This window comes from Cyprinodon tularosa, unplaced genomic scaffold (genome assembly GCF_016077235.1).
Source record: "Cyprinodon tularosa strain WSP-4 unplaced genomic scaffold, ASM1607723v1 ctg646, whole genome shotgun sequence".
NCBI classification, from domain to species: domain Eukaryota; kingdom Metazoa; phylum Chordata; class Actinopteri; order Cyprinodontiformes; family Cyprinodontidae; genus Cyprinodon; species Cyprinodon tularosa.
Window position 1 is genome coordinate 48,603 of NW_024039392.1, and position 21,398 is coordinate 70,000.

At 38.5% G+C, this 21,398-nt stretch overlaps 1 protein-coding gene across 1 annotated transcript in view; it reads right to left on the bottom strand.

Annotated features, from left to right (window-relative positions):
• vps37d (VPS37D subunit of ESCRT-I) overlaps nt 1-16,061 on the bottom strand; it is a 64,273-nt gene extending 48,212 nt beyond the window's left edge. The window contains exon 1 of the mRNA XM_038308737.1: nt 15,833-16,061. Within this exon, the coding sequence (XP_038164665.1) occupies nt 15,833-15,949 (117 nt within the window). The 5' untranslated portion in view covers nt 15,950-16,061. The remainder of the gene's footprint in view (nt 1-15,832) is intronic.
• Between the last annotated feature and the right edge of the window lie 5,337 nt (nt 16,062-21,398).

The window sequence follows — 21,398 nt, forward strand, 5'->3', positions numbered from 1 at the left end:
GAAAGAACAGGAGTTGGAAGACGCACCAGCAGCACTTTATAGGTCTGCTTAGGGCTGCAACAACGAATCGATAAAATCGATAAAAATCGACTTTTAAAAGCGTTGGCAACGAATTTCATCATCGATTAGTTGTGTCGCGCGATTATTGCGTCATCTGCCGCGCCGTCATCACTGCCTCTTGACTGAAAGAGGAAGAAAAAAAAATACGGCAGAGCGAGTCAGCGCCGCAGGTGCAGTGTTGCCAACTCCGCGACTTTTCAGACCTCTCCAGCGACTATTTTTCAAAAAAGCGACTAGCGACAAATCTGGCGACTTTTTTCGGTGTCACTGGCGGCTTTTGGAGACTCTTACGTGAAAGCATGCATCGTTCCTACTCTGCCGTGGGGCGCCTCCCCCACCCCAACCGCGTTTTCCCGCAGGAGTCCCTCTCAGTCAGAGCCTCAGCGTCCAGACTGCAAATGAAGCGCGCATGCACCGGGATTGACGGCGCAAATTGATCACAATAATTAAAATAGCCTGCGCTTTGTAAAGCGAAAAAAGTGAAGTTTTTCAAAAGAAATTAACATGGCACGGAACCACCATGTTTGTTTGGTTTTAAAGTGGGGAAACGTAACGTTAGTTTCTCAGGTAGCTCATCTGATGCTTTCCTTACCGTGTTAGTAGGTTACAGACAGTGATAAGGTTGGCTACTTATTTTACTTTTAATTTCATTTGAATTAGCTTAAGCAGCGTTTATATTTACTTTATAAATAAATTAACTTGCAAATTATGAGGGCAAGACTTTTAAAGTTTAAATCTTCTGGCAAAGATAAAGTAAAGATGATCCTGCAATTTATGGAAGTAAAGCAGAATAAAATCCAGCAAGATCAGTAATATGTCAATTAATTATCTGCCACATTCCCATGTAAATATCTGTCTTTGGAGGATGTGTTTTTTAGCACCCCTAGTTCTCTCATTTTTATTCCAAATACAATTTATAATTTGAATCACAGGGCTATTTTTATCTCTATGGTTCAGTATTTTCTCAAGCAGCAACTTTAACTGCTATACTTTCCTGTCTTAAAAGGCAGCCCTCTTCTAGTCTAAAAAAAACTCATTTGTTGAAATGGGGGGGCCTATTGTTTGAACCCCTTAGAGGCTTTTAAAAACAAAAATGTATTTTTTTGCGCTTTATGAAACAAAGTACCCTATATTTTGTGGATGTACAGCTACATTTCTCATGTAAGTTTGCGTAGTTTTAACACAAACATTTATTTTTCATATTGCACCAGTACAGTTAATGAGCAACCTGTACTTGTGTGCTTGTTTGTTCTGTCTATAATGTTTATTTTGGAATAAAGAGGTTAATATAAAAAATATTTTTTGTCCGATTCATCGATTAATCGAAAAAATAATCGTCCGATTCATCGATTTTTAAAATAATCGTTAGTTGCAGCCCTAGGTCTGCTGTATGGGACCACTTTGCATTTAGAGTGACCTACGATGATGGAGGAAAGAAAGCTGTGGATAAAAGTGCAACAGTGTGCGAGCATTGTGCAACACGTTTTGTTTATGCTAACAGCAACATGACCAACATGTCATGCTAACCCTGAAATCCCTCATACTCCGTCAGCGCTCCGCCCCGCTGCGCTCCAGACCGGCTGCTCAAAGCAAAGCCTACAGCCTCCACTGTGGCTCCCTCCGTCCGCTCCGCTCTGAGTTCCTTGGAGATGATAGAGAGCATGCGCCAGATGATTAAATTCAAAGCAGCAAAACATGCGGAAATGATCCAGGGTTTCTGCGGATCATTTAAAATAATTACAATCCATTATTTTTTGGGGGATTTTTTCATTAATTTCATAAATTTTTATGGGATTTTGGTGTAACAATCAACATGTATCGAATCGAACCGAAAACCGTGACCAGAAACCGTGAATCGAACCGAATCGTGGATTTTGTGAACCGTTCCACCCCTAATATACACACATATACACATATATGTGTATGTGTATATATATATATATATATATATATATATATATATATATATATATATATATATATATATATATATATATATGTATACGTTTTTTCTAATATATATATATACATAGATAGAGACACATCTATAATACTGACATATAGTTTTATGTTGTTACACACCTATTTATTTTTAATACTTCAAAATCTATATCTGCACATCTACATCTAAAAACAACAGTCTGTACTGTATGCGAGATAAAAAGCTTGATAAAGATGGTCTTGCACAGCTTTTTCCGAGTGTTGCCACTCTGCAGCTTTATACCCCATTTACACTACCCTTGAAAATCCGATCCATGCTGAGACCGGTCCAATCTCGGATCAGTTAACCGGGGCGAGCTCGGTTCTAACGACCGTTTACACATCACGCTATCTCGGTTCCTCGCCTCCTAGTGACGATCTCCGATATTACTGCCAGTATTGAAGGAGGAAATCAAGCAGTTGGTGGCGGTAATGCACCAAAAGTTGTTTGCCAACCGCCATAAAACACAAAGAAGGAGGGAATCAAGCAAATCAAAATGGCGGTACCCGTCACATTCAGAAAGTTATGCTTGATTATTATTGCTGTACTTCAGTGTTATTATTTAAAATGTTGCGTGGAGAAGATTTCGATTGTTGTTTATAGTTGCTCTTCTTCTTCTGTTTTGTGTTGGTTGACAAGCAACTTCCGGAGGGGCATTACCGCCAACTACTGGAATGGAGTGTGAATTGCGATGTGCAGCCAGACGGAGATGATGCGTTCTGCTCATGCGCTCTTGTTATCAGAGAACCGAGCCAGGGAAAAACCGAGCCGAGCACACCTCTGGAACTGGTCTGCAGTTAGCTCGGTTCGGTTCAGTTTGCTTTTCATTTACACACGATAAGTTATCTCAGTTACTGAGCTCGGACCGGTCTCGGCACGGTTTTTCAAGGGTGGTGTAAATGGAGTATTAGTGTGTCCAGTTTGACAACTGCCTTCTGCCACATACAATATGGCGGGGACGTCGACGTGCGATCCTGCGCCAAACGAGGCATCTACGTATATATATGTCTGCGGGTTCCATGACTGAGTGGTTCCTTCTTCATCCTTTTTCATCATCTTCTTGATCAGCACAACACTGTTCCCTGGACAATCCAGTCCAACCGCATGGAAATGAAAATCTCTGTGAACCACACCTGATGAAGATGTGAATTTTCTCACTTATCCCTGGACCAGACCAGCACTGTCATTGCAGCCCTTCACACAGAAACAACACTAATCAAGCAAATGTGTGTTCAAAGCCCCCTTTCCTGGAAAAGCATAACAAGCAGACAAGCTGTCTAACTTTAGAGTCCACTCAGCAGATTACAGATTTGCAGTGGGTTTCTGTTGGTCCATACAGAAAATCAGCATCATCTCTTCAGATGTCCATCAGCCAATAAGACACAACAGTGCATCCAAACCAAGAGTTTATAGCTGCCTGATTGGAAGTAAACCCGCACTTTACAGCCCATTTGACAGTGAAGAAGATGATTTAAACTTTAATAACAGAAGGAAGGAAAAAAACGATTTAACCGAGAAGGAGCATTTCATTCAAGAAACTTGAAGGAAAGCCGATTTAAATAGAGCCAACTGTCCTCGGTTTTCAGGCAGATAAATGTTTGCTTTTTAACACCAGCAGGGTTCCCTGCTAACCGAGAGAAAACTCACTCAATTTGTGGTGGTAGGGTTGCTGTGTGCAAATAGGACCTCGCTTGTCTTTGCCGTAGAGAAGGTGGAAGCTGTTATGCATGAGAGACCATATCCTGTGAGAGCTCCTCTTCTGCACAGGTACAGGAAAGTTATGGTGGCGTTTTACAGGAAGCCCTGCTGTTTGTATTCATGCAGTCGCTGCTGAAGGCAGACCACCTTATCATTTGATGCTGCACAGACACAGCAGCTCTAAAATGTTAAGTGACCTGCTGAGGAATAACTTAGCAGCTAAAATCATAATCTCATACTAACACAGACACTCACTTTTCATGCTTCTACAACAAACTGGGTTATTTCTTTAAATAAATGTATCATAGCAACACAATAAAGAGCATAAATGTGCATGATTTTGACATTTATTCTACAAAAGTGTGGTGTGCGAATACGTTTATATATTCACTTCCTTCTATTGGTGACAAACGGATAATATCTGATGTTTTGGGATATGCTACAAGAAACAACAGTCTGGTGATGCAGGTCCCACATGCATCAGGTCTGCTGAAACCGTAGATCTACAAACCATGTAAGAAAAAGGTGGGAACTAAAGTAATCTGACCTACACTGTTAAAACGATCTAGAAATAAGTAAAAATTTCTTAAATTAAGTGTATTTACCCTTGATTTGAGTAGATAAATGAGATTTTGCCAATGGAATCAGTATTTTTAGTCTTATAATGAGATTAGATAATATTAACTTGAAATGAGACAATGCAATTGTGTTTTCTTATTTTAAATCTAAATTGTCTTGTTCCATTGGGAAGATGTCTCTTTTATCTCCTAAATTCAAGAACAAATGCACTTATTTTAAGAAAATATGACTTATCAAGGTTTTGATTTTTTTGCAGTGTGTGAGGATAAGATTACAATAAAGGGAACAACATATTACACCAACGGTATTATACAGTCTCTCTGCATTTGCCAGCAGAATAAACAGAAGAATAAAAGTAATTTGGGTCCGATCACAGCCCATAAAGCTGCACCGCCGAGCTTAAGTATGAATAAAGATTTACTTTAAGCTGATCTGTAACCAGACAAAACAAAAGCCTTAAAGGCAAACATCCAGAATGAATCTAAAAGCGGTAAAATAATGCAAAATGAGATTGTTTAGCGATGCAGCTATATGCAACTGGCCATCTTTTGGGGAGGATTGAGATTATGAGAGCCAATGGGGGAGGGGTCTGTCACTAGACCATTAAAAACACCATAAATTATTCAAATGAACGCTCTTCCCTGAAGTCCAACGGAACAATAAAGTCACCCTTTTATGGTTGGACAAGCATCGTGTCTCAAACACACAGAGATTGAGAAAACCCTGAAAAACCAGCCTTTCCGTTCCATCCGTCCCAGTGGCATTGTGAGCGGACCCAGGCAGATACTGCTCTGACTCAATAGGTTTAACAGTCACTTTGGGCCTGAAGGACCCTGAGTCACTGAGGCCCGCCCGCGTGCCGCTGCTCAGCGCATCTGTCCCACATTTTCACATGTCGATGAAAGCAAGTCTACAGGAATCTGTAGAATGTCTCATGTAGTTGTAGGAAGACCAAAGGCTGCGGTTCTGGTGTCCAATCGAAAGGCGTTAAAGCTAACAGATCCTTTCTAACAGTAAAGCATGGGAAAGGAACCTTGTTTATTGAACAACCACCAGCGCTGGGGACACTCTTCTGCTGAACTCAGACGTTTTACTATCCACAGGAGAAGACGAGGTGCGGTGCTGATGTTTGCTGCAGTTTGACTCATTGGGTCACATAAAATGCAGAAAGCAGACGTTTGTCTTTATCTTCAAGTCTAAAGCCTGAGGAGGTTTCTGCAGGAAGCATCAATTAAAGGAAAAGTCCTTTCAGTCAGGAATAATCAATTGATCATTACACTGGAAAAAAATAAATCTAGATAAGTAATTACTTCTTAAAATAAGTGCATTTGTTCTTGAATTGAGAAAGTAAAAGAGACATTTTGCCAATGGAACAAGGCAATTTACATTTAAAATAAGAAAACGCATTTTTATTGTCTTATTTGAAGTGCATTTTATCTAAATATCTTATTTTAAGCGTAAAAATAGTCATTCTATTGGCAAATCATCTCATTTACCAACTCAAATTAAGGGTAAATACACTTAATTTCAGAAATTTTTACTTATTTCTAGATCGTTTTTCCAGTGTATTTATACCTAAAACTAATACGTTTACAGTGTTTTCACAGGTCTGCCTAAAAAGTGGATCAGACAGCTGCAGCGGATCCAGAACGCTGCTGCCCGTGTCCTCACTAAGACTAAGAAAGTAGAGCACATCACCCCAGTTCTAAAGTCCTTCCACTGGCTCCCTGTATCTCAGAGAATAGACTTTAAAATCATTCTGTTAGTCTATAAATCTCTGAATGGCTTAGCACCTAAATACATCACAGACTTGCTATCAGTGTATCAACCCTCCAGACCACTCAGGTCTTCTGGCTCCAGCCTGCTCTGCATACCTAGAACCAGAACTAAACATGGAGAAGCAGCATTTAGTTCCTATGCTCCACTTATCTGGAACAAACTTCCGGAAAACTGTAAAAGTGCAGAAAGCCTGAGTTCCTTTAAATCAAGACTAAAAACACATTTGTTTAGGATTGCCTTCGACTGTTCTAGTTAAACAGTTCAACTAAAACATGTTTTCTTTAGTCAAACTGTTTTTAATATTCTTTTTTGTTTCTGCATTTTTTTTCCTACTTGCTTTGATTCTGTTTTATCTTCCTGTATTTTAATCATGTAAAGCACTTTGCATTGTCTTTGTACTGAATTGTGCTATACAAATACATTTGCCTTGCCTTGCCTTGCCTTACTAACCTGACTCCGCCAGATTGATTTGCTCCGCATATCCATCTGGAAACCTTCCGTTGAAGTAATTTTGGGAAGGGGCGAAAATACTGGTTAGCTGATTGGCCTATGTTGGTGATAGACGGGCCAAATAAACCAATCAGATCAACGAAGCATATGACGTACTAACAGAGCGACGACGAAGAGGAGCCAATTGATAGATCAAACTCTTGCCGAAACGAGTCAGCAGAAGAGCAAAAACATCTTTTCCTCTGAGAAAAGCCTCCAGAGCAGTGTTTTGCTCTTCTATCAGTGAAGAAATACTCTGTAATTCCGATAAAACGTGCTCGATAGCCACGCTAACGCTAGTTTCATCGGCTGAAGCCGCCATGTTCTTTAGACTGAACTGTCGCGCTTCTCGTTGCGTCACACCTCAACCCGCCTCAAAGCCAACGCTTATTGGACGTTCGTTTGGTGAACGGCTCCAAATTTTCTTCAACGGAGAGTCTCCAGACTGATCTGCGAGTGAAACCTTGAAAGCTCGCGAGATCAGGATGGTCTCACGAGGCTATTGCCTTACAGTGATTTCGTGAATTTAGCGTTAATCAGTAAGAACAAATAAAAATAATTTTCGTTTGACTAAACCGGACTTTTCCTTTAAGTGTCTTGCTCAGAGACCCAGAGTGGCGGTCTGTGGGAGTGGGGCTCGAACACTCAGAACCTCAGCTTGTATCATCACAGTCAATCCAGTGGCAGAGAGTAAGGCCCAGTCCAAACGAAGCCAAACCCTGGCCTAAACGCACAAATTTTTCACCAAACCAGCCTCTCATCCACACAAAGCCGGCGTTTCGGGGGTCTGTAAACGATCTTTTTTTTTATTAAGCCTTCAGCGTGGGAAGATTTTGAAACGCCGTTTTCGCGTTTCCATCTTTAAGCTCTAACCGCATTTTTTTCTTACACGCATGCGTCATAGCGTCGCCTCTAAACACGCATGCGCGACACAGTATCACAACAACAATGGCGCCGTACTGTGTTGAATGGTTGCTGCTCATGCTACTCACCCTGCTGTAGGGATGGGGATCGTTAATATTTATTGATATCGATACCTTTATCGATACTCCTTATCGATTCGAGTCTTTATCGATACCACTATCGATACTTTTCTGTTATTTGGTGGAAAGACGATGCGACAATATGTTTTTAACAGAACTGGTATTGCTTCTATTGCTTAACAAGTGAGCATAACAAAAACGTTTCTAGCCTTCAATAAACATGGCTAATGTAATAGGCCACTTCGAAATGACATAAAACTAACTAGAATATATTTTTACAGTTGTTGGTTAATGTATTGTCTACTGTCACTTTTCATCATGTTTTTAGTGATTAGGAAAATATTTAGCAAATAAATAATTGTATTTTAAATTAAATGTAATTTTTAATAAATGTTGGCATCAGTAGTTTTATTATATATTCTAAAATAGTTAGAGCAATATACAACTGTATTACTCATCAAACTCAATTTCCCTTTTCTTTACGTTACACTTGAACGCATCATGATAACCTAATTGTCGTTTTACTGAGCCAATCTGAACACATCATCACGCAGCACGTCTGAAACTTTATTTACTTTTCAAGCTAACTAGCTTGTATGCTGCCGATTACAACACGGATTTCACAATTACTATTTTTAACTGACCGGACAAGCTACAAAGTCTGTGTGCGCGCTTATCAGTGGTACTCTGAGTGGATGATAAAGACGGAACCGACTGTGGTGCGGCGGCAGCCGCAGGAGGAGGAGTCTTTTCCGTTCAGCCATCCTCGAGTCGCGAGCAAAGTGCCAGACTTCACTTGTTTTACTTTTAGTATCTGTTTGCTTACAATTTTATTCCAAAATATTGGTGTACATGCTGCAGTGATTGGATTGATTAGATTTAAATGCTGTGACGCGACTCAGGGGAGTTACAGGACCTCCGAAAGAGAAAAAAAAAAAAGCCCAAACATTATTGATTTTCGGGTTTTGAAAAAAGTGGAACCGGGTCCTTGATAGAACCGGGTTTCGATCCCCATCCCTACCCTGCTGTCGGGCTTACAACAGAATCTTCTTCTTCTGGAATATCTCCAGGAAGAACAGAGCAATATCGACGACATAGTTCAGCACCTGAATTTGACTGAACCACGAAAATGGACCCGCAGGGCAACCATGTATAAATATTAGTGCCATGCCCAACATTTCGTCACCTATTTTTGCTTTGGCACCACAGCACCACTTACAGGCCTGGCATACATTTTGCAGCGTTTTCATGCATTCATGTGGACGATCACATTTATTTTAAGTCTCCGTCTTTACGACAAACGTTCTGGAAAATATTAGCGTTTCGTGTTCGTTTTGACTTCGTGTGGACGGGGCCTAAGTAAAGAAGTCAAATCACTGGGTAATGTGACTGGGTCCTGAATATGAACAGAAAGCAATTCATCGCCTATTAAGGGGGTCATTGTTATCCAAGTTGGGTTAAATTACACGCGACTGAACCCACAGAACTCAGAACTGAATTAAATCTTTCATAATCTATAGAAATCATAGAAAATGTCTGTCCCTCCTGCATTAATTGATGCATAATGCACTAAGCAGATGTCTTTGTTGCTTAATGCACATTTAGTTAGGAAAAAATGCTCAACTGGTAATCATCCTAATTTTTTTAAAGGTAATACTCAGCTTAAATCCACAATAACCACAGCTGCTGCTCCTCTAACCCTTGCCCTTTGCTTAAACCTCGTCTTGATATTAAAATTTCATAACCAGTGCTATGGCCGCTTCTCCTCCCACACAGTGGGACTGTATTAATACATTTATGTCCCCCGCAGCACTGGGAATGCAAACACTGACAGAGAAGAATGCGCCTCAGAACACCAACCAGGGAGGGGGGGTTCTTAACTTTTAAAAAGCTCTGTTTATGAGGTTTTTTTTTTTTCCAGTGGACAATGAAAAGCATTCACAAGGCTGTTGCATTGAATGAGTTTTTCATAGCTACTGCTGGAGTGATAACAACTGTGTGCGCGGTGAAACATGAACCAACATGGGTTTAGTCATCCTGCAGTCAATTGTTCGAATGACCGAGGAGGGATGAAGGATTAGAGGAATTAAGAAACCCTGAACTGGACCTTTAGGTGTGTAACCAGCATGTCCCAAATAAAAAGAAAAAAAGTAAAAGCTGGAAATTACAGTTTATGATTTGGCTCTAAAAAAAGAAATCTTTGTTTTGAGGGATTGGGTTTAAAGAGTTGAAATTTTAAACCCTGGGATGATGGAGATTAAATAGTTGAATCAAAAGAGGAGGTTGAATTTTTCTGACTCACAGCCCACGGCTGTCTGTGTTAGTCTGCTTCGACTGGAGCGGTAATTAATCTGCCATTAATACCCAATACAGAGCTTGTATGGATTATATCATCTCTCACTGATTTTTTTTTTTTTTAGCTGGAGTCCCTGCAGGTAGATGTATGAAAACACAAACAGCATGAGGTCATGTTTGGGACCCGGTATGTAACAACTCCCAGGCCGTCTCTCAGCTCAGCTCAAACAGGGAGAGCAGTGTGCCTTCTTAGTTTTGATTAATTATGATTTTTATATAAGCTGTTGGGTTTAATCACTGCTAATGAGTGTGAATCGTGACTGCTGCAGTCTGCCTGCTGCAATTTAACTCCTTACTAGAGATGGAGCAGGTGACATTTCACTCGGCCAATTAAAGGTCCTAATTTACCAACAGAATGGTGCTCAAAGTCACTTTAGGATATAAAGAGTAGAGGTGATTAAAATGCCGTGTTTCCAAAGGCATCATAAATGACAATCACAGTTAGAAACCTTATTGAGGTAAAAGAAAGCAACTGTGCAGGAAGAAATACAGCCTTCCTGTTATCTGCTGAAAGTGATGCTCTCTCTAACGATCTGAATAAATCCCCAAAACCGTGTCAAAAATATGCCTGCATCAAAAATGGCTTCTTGCACTTTTTTTGCTTTTGCTAATTTTGTCTTCAACATTTCATGAATACTGAAATAAAAAAGATTTTTTTTATTCTCTCTTTTCCGTCAGTAAGACTTCCTCACTAAAGAGCGTTGTCGCCATGGTGACCTGATGGTGGTTACTGATGCTGTGTTTGATATCAAAACAATTATTTTTTCATCTATAGACGTTTTGACACAGTGTAGACATGTGGACCAAGGTCACTAAAAAACAGCTGAGGTGTTTAACGTTATAAACCAACCCTAAATCACTTCTGACCATTTTTACTAATTAAATATTTTTTCACTATTAAAGCCAAATCTGTCTATTTTATTGACTCCGTCAAGCCAGGCGCGGTTGTTTTGAGCTTAGCAGACAGGCGAACGCAACGAATCACCATGTCTACTGCGGTAAGTGACCATTTTGCTCCAATTGTCGAGTTTGAAAATTTCGCTGTTTTCTCGCTGGTTCCACCATGATAACTGCACGAATATCGCCACTGCGCTAGCAACGAGCATGCCTTTCACTGGGGGCGTGTAGCAGTTCTCGCCAAGGGGTTCCTGCAATTGTAAGTAGAGGTGAGTATTGGCATAAGTGTTGCGATACATGTCGCGATACTTGGGTCACGATACGATATTATAGTATCACTATATATTGCCATATTTTCCCCAGCTATCAAAATCCAATGATGAGATAAAACAGCAAGTGCTGTATATCTTCATTAGAAAATTTTGATTAGGTATTATTATCCATGTTGTTTGGGGTTTTCTTCCACTGTGACTGCCTCCAATACAGATTTGGTGCTGCACGCACAGTTAAGGGCTCCACAGCGCTTTCTGCCAGAGTGGTGGTGCAGAGGTAGCCCATTTTCCCACCAATGTTTTATGTAATCATATTTTTTTTTTATTGATACTAAGAAGTGAAAGATCGATATATTATATATCACGATATATCGCCAAAACGATTATTTCTCACACCCCTAATTGCAAGTACGGTATTTCCCCTACAGACCACCAGGGCAACCGAGAAAACCTTTGTTCGACCTGAAATGACTAATTTAATCATCCAAAACGTTATGGAACACATTAATTAACTGAAAAATGTTGCATAGTGTGCCTTTAACTTCACAGACAGCCTAATGACGGTTCTTTGTCTGTCTTCTGTTCTCCTCCTCGGAAAATTGAAGTGGTGACATCCCCACTTCACAATGAAGCAGAGTAAAGGCACCATCATGCTGTGGGAATGATTTCATTTAAGACATAATCTCCATTACTCTACCCTCTGAAAGCCAATCCGTGCCTAGCTCGGTTCCTTACGACCGTTTAAACATCGCCCTAGCACGATTCCTCGCCTCCTAGTGGCGATCTACGGTACTACAGCTCTCTAGAGGTAAACAAGCAAATCCACATGGAGGTGCTCGTAACATTCAGGAAGTTTGGTTATAACTGTGATATTTTGTTTTTCCACTTTTGCACTGGAAAAAAATCAAAATCTAGATAAGTAATTTTTTCTTAAAATAAGTGCATTTGTTCTTGAATCGAGGAGGTACAAACGACATTTTGCCAATAGAACAATACAATTTACATTTAAATTAAGAGAATACAATTGTGTGGTCTTATTTCAAGTGCTTTTAAGAGTAAAAATATTAATTCCATTGGCAGATCATTAAATTTACCTACTCAAATTAAGGGTAAATACACTTAATTTAAGACATTTTTTACATATTTCTAGATCGTTTTTCCAGTGTGGGAAGTTGATACGACAAACGATAGTCTAATCAGGGCTTCCAGACGCAGGAAACAACGACAGACGCTGAGGTTCATTGCATTGCTAAGCAGAAGCATAAATGGAAATCGTGTGGCACGGTAGGGAAGCTAGGATTTTTATAAATGTCTGAAATTTCATGATTATGTAGGCCGACTTTAAGGATATGAAGCCGTCCGCTCATGCACTTATTTCAAAAACCGAGCCAGAACTGAACCGCGCCGAGACCTACTGATGAACTAGTACCAGTTTAGCATGGTTCGGTTATGTCTGACGCGGCCCGGTTCAGTTGTGCCATTTACACTCAACAATTATCTCGGTTACCGCACTCAGACCGAGGTTATAACAGTTCAGTTAAAGTTCAGACGTAAATCCAGCTCAGAAAATCCTAAAAAAATTCATCTCAGCTTCAGATCAGGTTTTCTAAATTATGCCATTAACATATTTCTTTTAATTTAAGGCAATGTTTGAAAATGAAATTAAACCCACAAGTGCTTTTTGTGAGCTGGACCTCTTTCAAATATAACTTCGGTGTCTAGATGTGTAAAGCTGGTAGAGACGTCCCACTGTTAAAACCTGTCCTGCTTTTCTGTTGCATCATAGTTTGCGATTGTTAGGTGGAAAACGTTTTTCCTTTTGAGCAAACTTGCAAATGATCCAGTCTTTAGCAGCTCATAGTGGTTTATGTGTTCCAGTCCTGAACTGGTACGGCTGCTCATCTTCCTTCCTTTTGTTTTCACATCCAGAGAACATTGTTCCTGGTTTATTTTTTTACATCTTAGCTTCATAACTTTAATCAACGTGTCCTAACTGACAATTTCCAGATACATCTGTGGGTTTTTCTTTTTATTCTTTTTTGAAATAACCTTCCCCCCCAGGTAAAACCCTATATAAGAGGAAAAAAAAAAGAGTAGATAGACTCCTTTTGTCCTCAGGAAGTCAGTTTACCTCCTAGAGGTAAACAGAGATTATTGAGAGGAAATGTTGCTGATATAAAAAAAGGAAAATGTCACTCAGACCTGACAGATTTACAATCGTTTATAATGAGCTTCAAAGAGACAGAATCGGCTGATAATAATCCCTGGGTTTAATTTCTGCTGTGCACATCTTCCCTTTGATCTATTATTATAATAAAATGAGTCATATCTCCTTTAAACTTCCCCAAATGATCCAAAGAAGACGGCGTTGATATTTACAGGATGTAGGCCTTGGTTTCCTCAGGTCTGCTGCAGAAGAGACTCAGGCCGCCTGTTTTGTCCCAGGCGGAGTGAAGAAACCTCGTTAGGCTTTAGACTAGTTGAGGATGAAAGACAAACGTCTGCTTTCTGCATTTTATGTGTGATAATTTTCACTGGATCATTGAGCCTGGAAGCGGCCAGGCTCAAAAGGAGTCTTGAGGACAAAAGGAGTCTATCTACTCTTTTTTTCTCTTATATAGAGTTTTACCTGGGGGGGGAAGTTTATTTAAAAAAAGAAGAAAAAGAAAAAACCCACAGATGAATCTGGAAATTGTCAGTTAGGACACGTTGATTAAAGTTATGAAGCTAAGATGTAAAAAATAAACATGGAACAAAAAATGATTTCCTGAGGACAAAAGGAGTCTATCTACTTTTCTCTTATATAGGGTTTTACTGTGTGGATTATTTCCACACAAAAAAGAAGACAAAGAAAAATCTGGATTTAGTCAGTTAGGACATGTTGATTAAAGTTATAAAGATAAGATGTAAAAAAATAAAACAGGAACTTTCTCTGGATGTGAGAACAGAAAGAAGGACCAGTTCAGGACCGGAACACGCACTGCAAAAAATAGAAATCTCAATAAGTTATTATTTTTTTCTTAAAATAAGTGCATTTATTATTGAATTGAGGAGGTAAGTGAGACACTTTGCCAATGAAACAAGACAATTTACTTTTAAAATAAGAATGTTATTGTCTTATTTCAAATACATATCATCTAATTATCTTATTTTAAGAGTAAAAATACTAATTCAATTGGCAAACTATCTCATTTACCTATTCAAATTAAGGGTAAATACACTGAATTTAAGACATTTTTACTTATTTCTAGATCGTTTTTCAAAAGGTCTTAAAAAATTTCTTAAATTAAGTGCATTTACCCTTAATTTGAGTAAGTTAATAAAAATGATTTGCCAATATAATTAGTAATTTTACACTTAAAATTATACAATTGGATAATATGCGCTTGAAATAAGACAAATCCAATCGGTTTTTCTTATTTTAAATGTAAATTGTCTTGTTCCATTGGAAAAGTGTCTCATTTACCTCCTCATTTCAAGAAGAATGCACTTATTTTAAGAAAAAATAACTTAAATTTACATTTTTGCTGTGCTTGAGGCTCTTACACTGAAAAAAATGATCTAGAAACAAGTAACAATGTCTTAAATTAAAAGTGTAATTGCTCTTAATTCGAGTAGGAAAATACTTTGCCAATGGAGTGTTTTTATTTTTAAAATAAGATAATTATATCATATGCACTAAATAAGACAATATACGCTGCAAAAAAAAGAAATCTAAATAAGTCATTTTATCTTTAAATAAGTGCGTTTTTTCTTGAATTAAGGATTTAAGTGAGGCACTTTGCCAATGGAACAAGACAATGTACACTTAAAATAAGAAAAAACAATGTATTCTCTTATTTCAAGTGCATAATATTTAGCTACCTTATTGTAAGAGTAAAAATAATCATTCCATTTGCAAATCATCTTTTTTACAAGCTCAAATTAAGGGTAAATACCCATAAATTAAGACATTATTACTCATTTTGAGATTGTTTTCGCAGTGTACTGGAAAAACATTGAAATCTAGATAAGTCATTTTTTGTTAAAATAAGTGCATTTTTCTTGAAATGAGGAGGTAAAAGAGACATTTTGCCAATGGAACAAGACAGTTTACATTTAATATAAGAAAACTCCCTTGCATTGTCTTATTTCCAGTGCATATCATCTAATTATCTTATTTTAAGAGTAAAAATACTCATTCCATTGGCAGATCATCTTATTTACCTGCTCAAATTAAGAGTAAATACACTTAATTTAAGACATTTTGGCTTATTTCTAAATCGTTTTTTCAGTGTGCAGTTGTGTTTTCTTATTATAAAGGTAAATTGTCTTGTTCCAATAGCAAAATGTCTCTTTTGCCTCAATCCAAGAACAAATTCACTTATTTTAAGCTAAAAATGACTTCTCTACATTGTTTCCAGTGAACCGCAGGGACCCCCGTTCAACACAAACACATTTAAAGAATAGAAAAGGAAAGATTTTTATTCTTTTCACACCAAACTAACACTTAGATCCTTAACCTTAAAGGAAACTGTAAACATTTGAACAATAAAAAAAAGAAAGAATTGGAAATGTGAGCGCTGGCCACGCAGACAATCGATAATCCTTATTACATCTGCCTCACACCAAAAAGAAAAAAATAATACTCTAATTTACCTTTTATCTCTGCAGATATAAAAGCAGAGATTTTCCTCTGATTAAAGAACAGAAGTAGCTGCGGGGTTTAGCGGTACTTTGCTGTAGCAGAAGATGCCTACCTTCTCATTGAGTCGGATAATTTGGTCCATTTTGTGGTCGCTGTGTAGAAGCTCCGTCAGCTCGGCGGCGCTTAAAGCTCTGTAGCCGTCCGGACAGGAGCCTCCTTCCTTGGACATGTTTCCAATCCTTAGGAACTGCGGCTGGAACAGAGAGACGGTAGGGAAGCAGCGAAGTCCCGCCGCACTCTGCTCACATCTCGCATTGGAATGCGGAGCGCCCCGCACGCGGCGTCACAAAACCGCCACATTTCCGGCGGAGACTTTCAAAATAAAAGCTCTTCTCGTAGCGTTTCCTTTGTCTCACTGAATATTGGAGTAACAACAGAAAATAGAGACAGTGGCGGTTCTAGATACCAAGGGGGGGCAGAGTGGGCCCAGTGTTGTTTTTAAAGTTGAAGGGAAGTCATATATAAATGTCAATTCCGGCCTAAACATGTATATAAATGTACTCTTTATGAGACCATATTGTCCCAAAAGTTAGAAACTTTCTATTTAAAACAAAATCCTGTCTTAAAATCTGTGTTTTTTTTCTCGTTATCTTCTGCAGCCCAGTTAGTTCTAAGTCAGCCTGAACACCTAAATTCGGCCAATCATATATCAACAGTCATCTGTCAATCAAATTTTTTCGGTCATAGCATCTTGATTCATATGTCGCAGCTAATATACGCAACGGTTGAAATCAGAATCCTTTCCTTTCCCATTGAGTTCCGTCCCAGTGTTCACGGGGATGGACGTCTGTGTCTTCGGCAGGTGTAGAGCTAACAGAACTGGCAGCGTTGCGAGGCAAGGGCTCAAACATGTACGGCTGGAAGCCTTCTACACCAAACCAAGCTTCTGGCGCCCTGGCGTCCTCTTCCACAACATCTTCGTCCCCGCTTTCCTCCTCTAAATAAAAAATGGATGACGGAGGAGACTCATCCAAGACCTCCGACACTAAACTCTCCTCCTCTTGCATGTTTCCGCTGTCCATAGCGTTCCTTGACAGTGTCGTTTCTAAGTCACCAATTTAGCGCTTTTGTCGCTATATTTAGCGACTTTTCAGACCCCTCTAGCACTTTTATTTCAAAAAAGCGCCTATTGGCAAACCTAGCAACTTTTTTCTGCTACTGGAGACTTTGGCGCCAAAATCTAAAAGCAGCGAACTCTGCTCTCCAGAGCGAGTAGATTGGTAACCCCGCCTCCTGCTCTCCTCTATCTTGTTTTGCTGTCATGATTCATGCAGCTATTATTTCATCCAAATGAAAAATGGAGAACAGATAAGCAGATCATGGCTTGTCCGCAGTGAAAAGAAGGACTGGATTATTTACTTTGGCCTTTTTGGAAACACAGGAAGGAGCAATCAGCTAAGTGAGCTTAGTGCTTGGAAAAAATCTTTCATTCCTTTAGAGACAGCATGAAAAGTCAGCTGAGTACAAAACATAGAGAGGAAAACAAGAAGAAAAGGGACAAGAAGAGAGGGACAGAACCTAGAACAGATAATGGATGTCTATTCTATTAACATTTCTCTATCTGTAGAATGGGTCTGTTTTATGTGTTGTCTTATCCATTCAGAGGGCCCCAAATTTCCTAAATCCATGGCAAAAATAGAAGTCAATGTAATAACAACTTGTCCGACTTAAGAAAAATAATAAAAGTGCTTCTATAAGAAATTCATGAAAAACACTCTGAGAAGAAGCACATTTTTTTGGTACAACATAACCTTAGAGGCATTAATGCTTTTTACCTTTTTTCTTGTTAACTTTCTTTTCCAGCTTCATTTCCAGTAGGCAATATTTAATTTAAGGGCTCATCTAATTGGTCAAATGTCAAAATAAGAAGTAGTCATGTAGCAGCATCTTTGCTGAATGGCTGGATATAGATCTTGTGCTTCTAGACCTCACTGAGGGACAGGGGGGACTCCATTTGTAAGGGGTATGCAAGTGATCAAAAACGATCAGTTGCCCTATAAAGGGTTAAGAAATAGTTTCTTAGAAAACAGAGATAAAAACTTTCCTAAAAATGTCTTTTCTCCAAATAACCTCTGTTTTAGTTTGAGTCTGGGCCAGTTTCCCAGTGCATAGCTGCTCATGGAATTGTTCTGCATATTTAAAGCGTATGAATATTGCAAATGTGCTGCCATGTCAGTGGAAACTGATTTTTATATTTAATAGGAAGTAATTGATGAGTGACACGCTGTTATTATGTGGTTAGTGAGGAGGAAAGTTACTGTATGTAGGTCAGAGTCAGAGTGTTGGCTCAGGGCTGTTTTAATATTCATTTTATTCAATACTCTAATATAAGTCATTTATTGCCTTTTTTCATATTATGATCATATATAATGTGTGCTGCTGCAAGCCACTCTTGGTTTGGTAACCACCAGGGGGCGCCAAAGGCATCTGTTGGTTATGGTTCAATTCGATGCCAAATAAAAGACATTTTATTTTATGTCACTGGTTTCTTTATTCATGTCCTTTTCTATTTTTCAGAATAATGTTGTGTGTTTCTTTAAAAGCATATCAATAATGGGAAATAGAGGAAAAAAGAGATCTTGTTAACCTCCAATTACACTGTAAACCTGAGTGTTTAAAAGTAATGACTCAAATATAATACCTAAATATCATTATTTAGTAAAAGCTCTGCTCACCGAAATCTGTTGAGGTATCATAACATGTCCTTGCTTTATAGTAAATTTAACCTAATCCTAGGCTTGAGTCTGGATTGTTTTTGTATCAATAAAGCATAACTTCTATAACGTAATAAAAAAACAACTTAACTTAATAATGAGGAAGTAGTTTTGCAGGTTTTGATAATAAGTCATTATTGGCTGACTAGTACAGCAGCACCATGAGTTAGGCTGCTTTAAACCTTTAAGATTTTATGAGGACTGTTCAATGTTGCCACATGCTGAGCAGACAAGAGTCAAGAGTGCAATAATAATGCTTGATTGATAATATAGTACAGAAAATTAAAACGTCTGTTTTTACGTGTTGAATTAATATGAACAAGTGCAGCCATTGTATAACAATATAAATCTAAATTAATCTATTTTAAATTTCTCCTCTGTGAAATCATAAAGTCAGTCAATAATACATAATTAAACAATGCATGTGAATATTGGAAGCTTTGAACAGTATATTAAATTGTTATTACCCACGTTACCTTAACAAGGCTATTAAATTAAATGCATTACATTTTAATTATAACGTTTGAGATGATAGACTTAAAATTGGTAAAGGCAGGTCTGCTCAGTGGGGCAGTGGGTAGGACTGCTGCTTTATAGCAAGAAGGTTCTGGGTTCGATTCCCCGCCTTGAGTCTTACTGCATGGAGTTTGCATGTTCTCCCTGAACATGTGTGGGTTCTCTCCAGGTACTCCAAAAACATGACTGTAAGGTTCATTGGCTTCTCTAAATCCTCCTTAAGGACTGGTTATTGTGTCGCAGTGGACTTCTCGCAGATTTTTTTGATTTATGCCCAATAATGAAGCGTGTTCTGTGCTGTTATTCAACGCCACAAAGAAAGAGGGCCAATCAGGAACTAGCTTTGGGTCTAGATACGGCCGAGGCGGTGAGGAATTGGGAGCAAGTTTGTGCGACAACGGAGGGACATAAGGGCCAAAAAGAGCGGGGATCCAGGTAAGAAAAGGGTCCCAGCGTTCTCAGGCTCCTCGCTCTTCTAGCGGGTCCATCTTCGCCGTCGTTTTTCACAATGGCGGTCATACGAACAAAACAAGCCGGTAAGGAACCAAACAGGAAATATGCATAGATTAGAGAGGATGTAGATTTGACCAATCAGAGGCCTCCTGTCTGCGGTCACACACACCTCTCTCACACACTGTACCAGGGACTGCACCTTACCTGCACTACCTCAGCCTGGAATACACTATTGCTGCTGCTTTTATTGCTTTTATTGTAATGTCTATACTCTATATCTATCTTATCTTCTTTTACATGTTCAATGTTAAATATTGAATGTTAATGTTAAATGTCATATGTTCTTTGTACTGTATTTATTATTGACCACTTATTGTTACCAGTCCACCGCACTTTATGTCAGTCTGCACTGCAAAAAAAGGAAATCTAAATAAGTCATTTCTTCTTAAATTAAATGCATTTTTTCTTGAATTAAGGATTTAAGTGAGACACTTTGCCGATGGAACAAGACAATTTACACTTAAAATCAGAAAAAACAATTGCATTGTCTTATTTCAAGTGCATTTTTTTCTAGATACCTTATTTTAAGAGTAAAAATACTACCTCCATTGGCAAATCATCTTATTTACCTGCTCAAATTAAGGGTAAATACCCTTAATTTAAGACATTTTTTACTCATTTTAAGATCATTTTTGCAGTGTGTAAAATGTCAGTCTTGTATATGTCTTGTTCTCACTGAAAAACGATCTAGAAATAAGTAAAAATGTCTTAAATTAAGTGTATTTCCCCTTAATTTGAGTAGGTAAATGAGATAGTTTGCCAACGGAATGAGTATTTTTACTCTGATAAATAAGATAATTAGATAATATGCACTTTTAAATTAAACAATGCTATTCTGTTTTCTTATTCTAAGTGTAAAATGCCTTGTTCCATTGGCAAGATGTCTCTTTTACTCCCTTAATCCAAGAGCAAATGCACTTATTTTAAGAAAAAAATGACTCGTCTAGATTTTGATTTTTTCCAGTGCTGGCATGGCATAGAGAGAAAACGTAATTTCATTTCCCTTGTATTTCTTGTGCGTATTAAGAAAGTGACAATAAACCTGACTTGATGCTTGATACTTACAATTTTGTGCAGATGTACAGCAGAGTGTCTACAGAAGGGGCGGGGCATATCTGCGTTCACTGTGACACGCAAACCGACAACCTGGTTTCTAGTATAAACCAGCCTTTAGGTGCGTGATTGGTTGTGTTTCATGTTATTTCTGGTGACCTGTCCAGGGTGGACCCTGCCTCTTGCCTGTAGACAACTGGAGATAGACACCAGCACCCCTCGTGACCCCGCTTGGGATAAGCGTGACGAAAAATGGATGGTTAAGGGCAGATGCTTTCCTTACATCATTTGAGTTCAACTCATCTAGTTTTACAGTGTACAATGAATAATTTTCTTTTTAATCCTTTATAAATCCCCATAGAGAACGTATCGTCATCAGACAATGATTCAGCAGGAAACAGAAAGAAAGATTAGTTTCTCTTTTTAACTTAATGTATTCATTTAATTTGACTTTTTACCCTCTAGTTTATCAAAAGAGGAAATTAAGCAACAGTTTCGTGTTCCCCATTACAATTGGTGTTGTTTTCCTGGAAATCATTTTCTGTTTAAGTGACTGGTAGCTTTCCTGACCTCCAAACAGCCAAATAATAATCTTATTTGGTTTGTACTTGGCAGCAGGACAATCAAACCACCAAATGTGCAACCAGACACTGGTGATTCGGCTGGAAAAGGCAAAGCCCCTGTTATTTTCTGCAGTGATGAATCCCTCAAAAATACATAGTACAGTTTATAATAATTTAAAAATATTCCTTTTTAGAATCTAGAGTATTTTATAGAATCTAGATCTAAAAATATAAGCATTTCTGTTTATCAGTGGGTGGC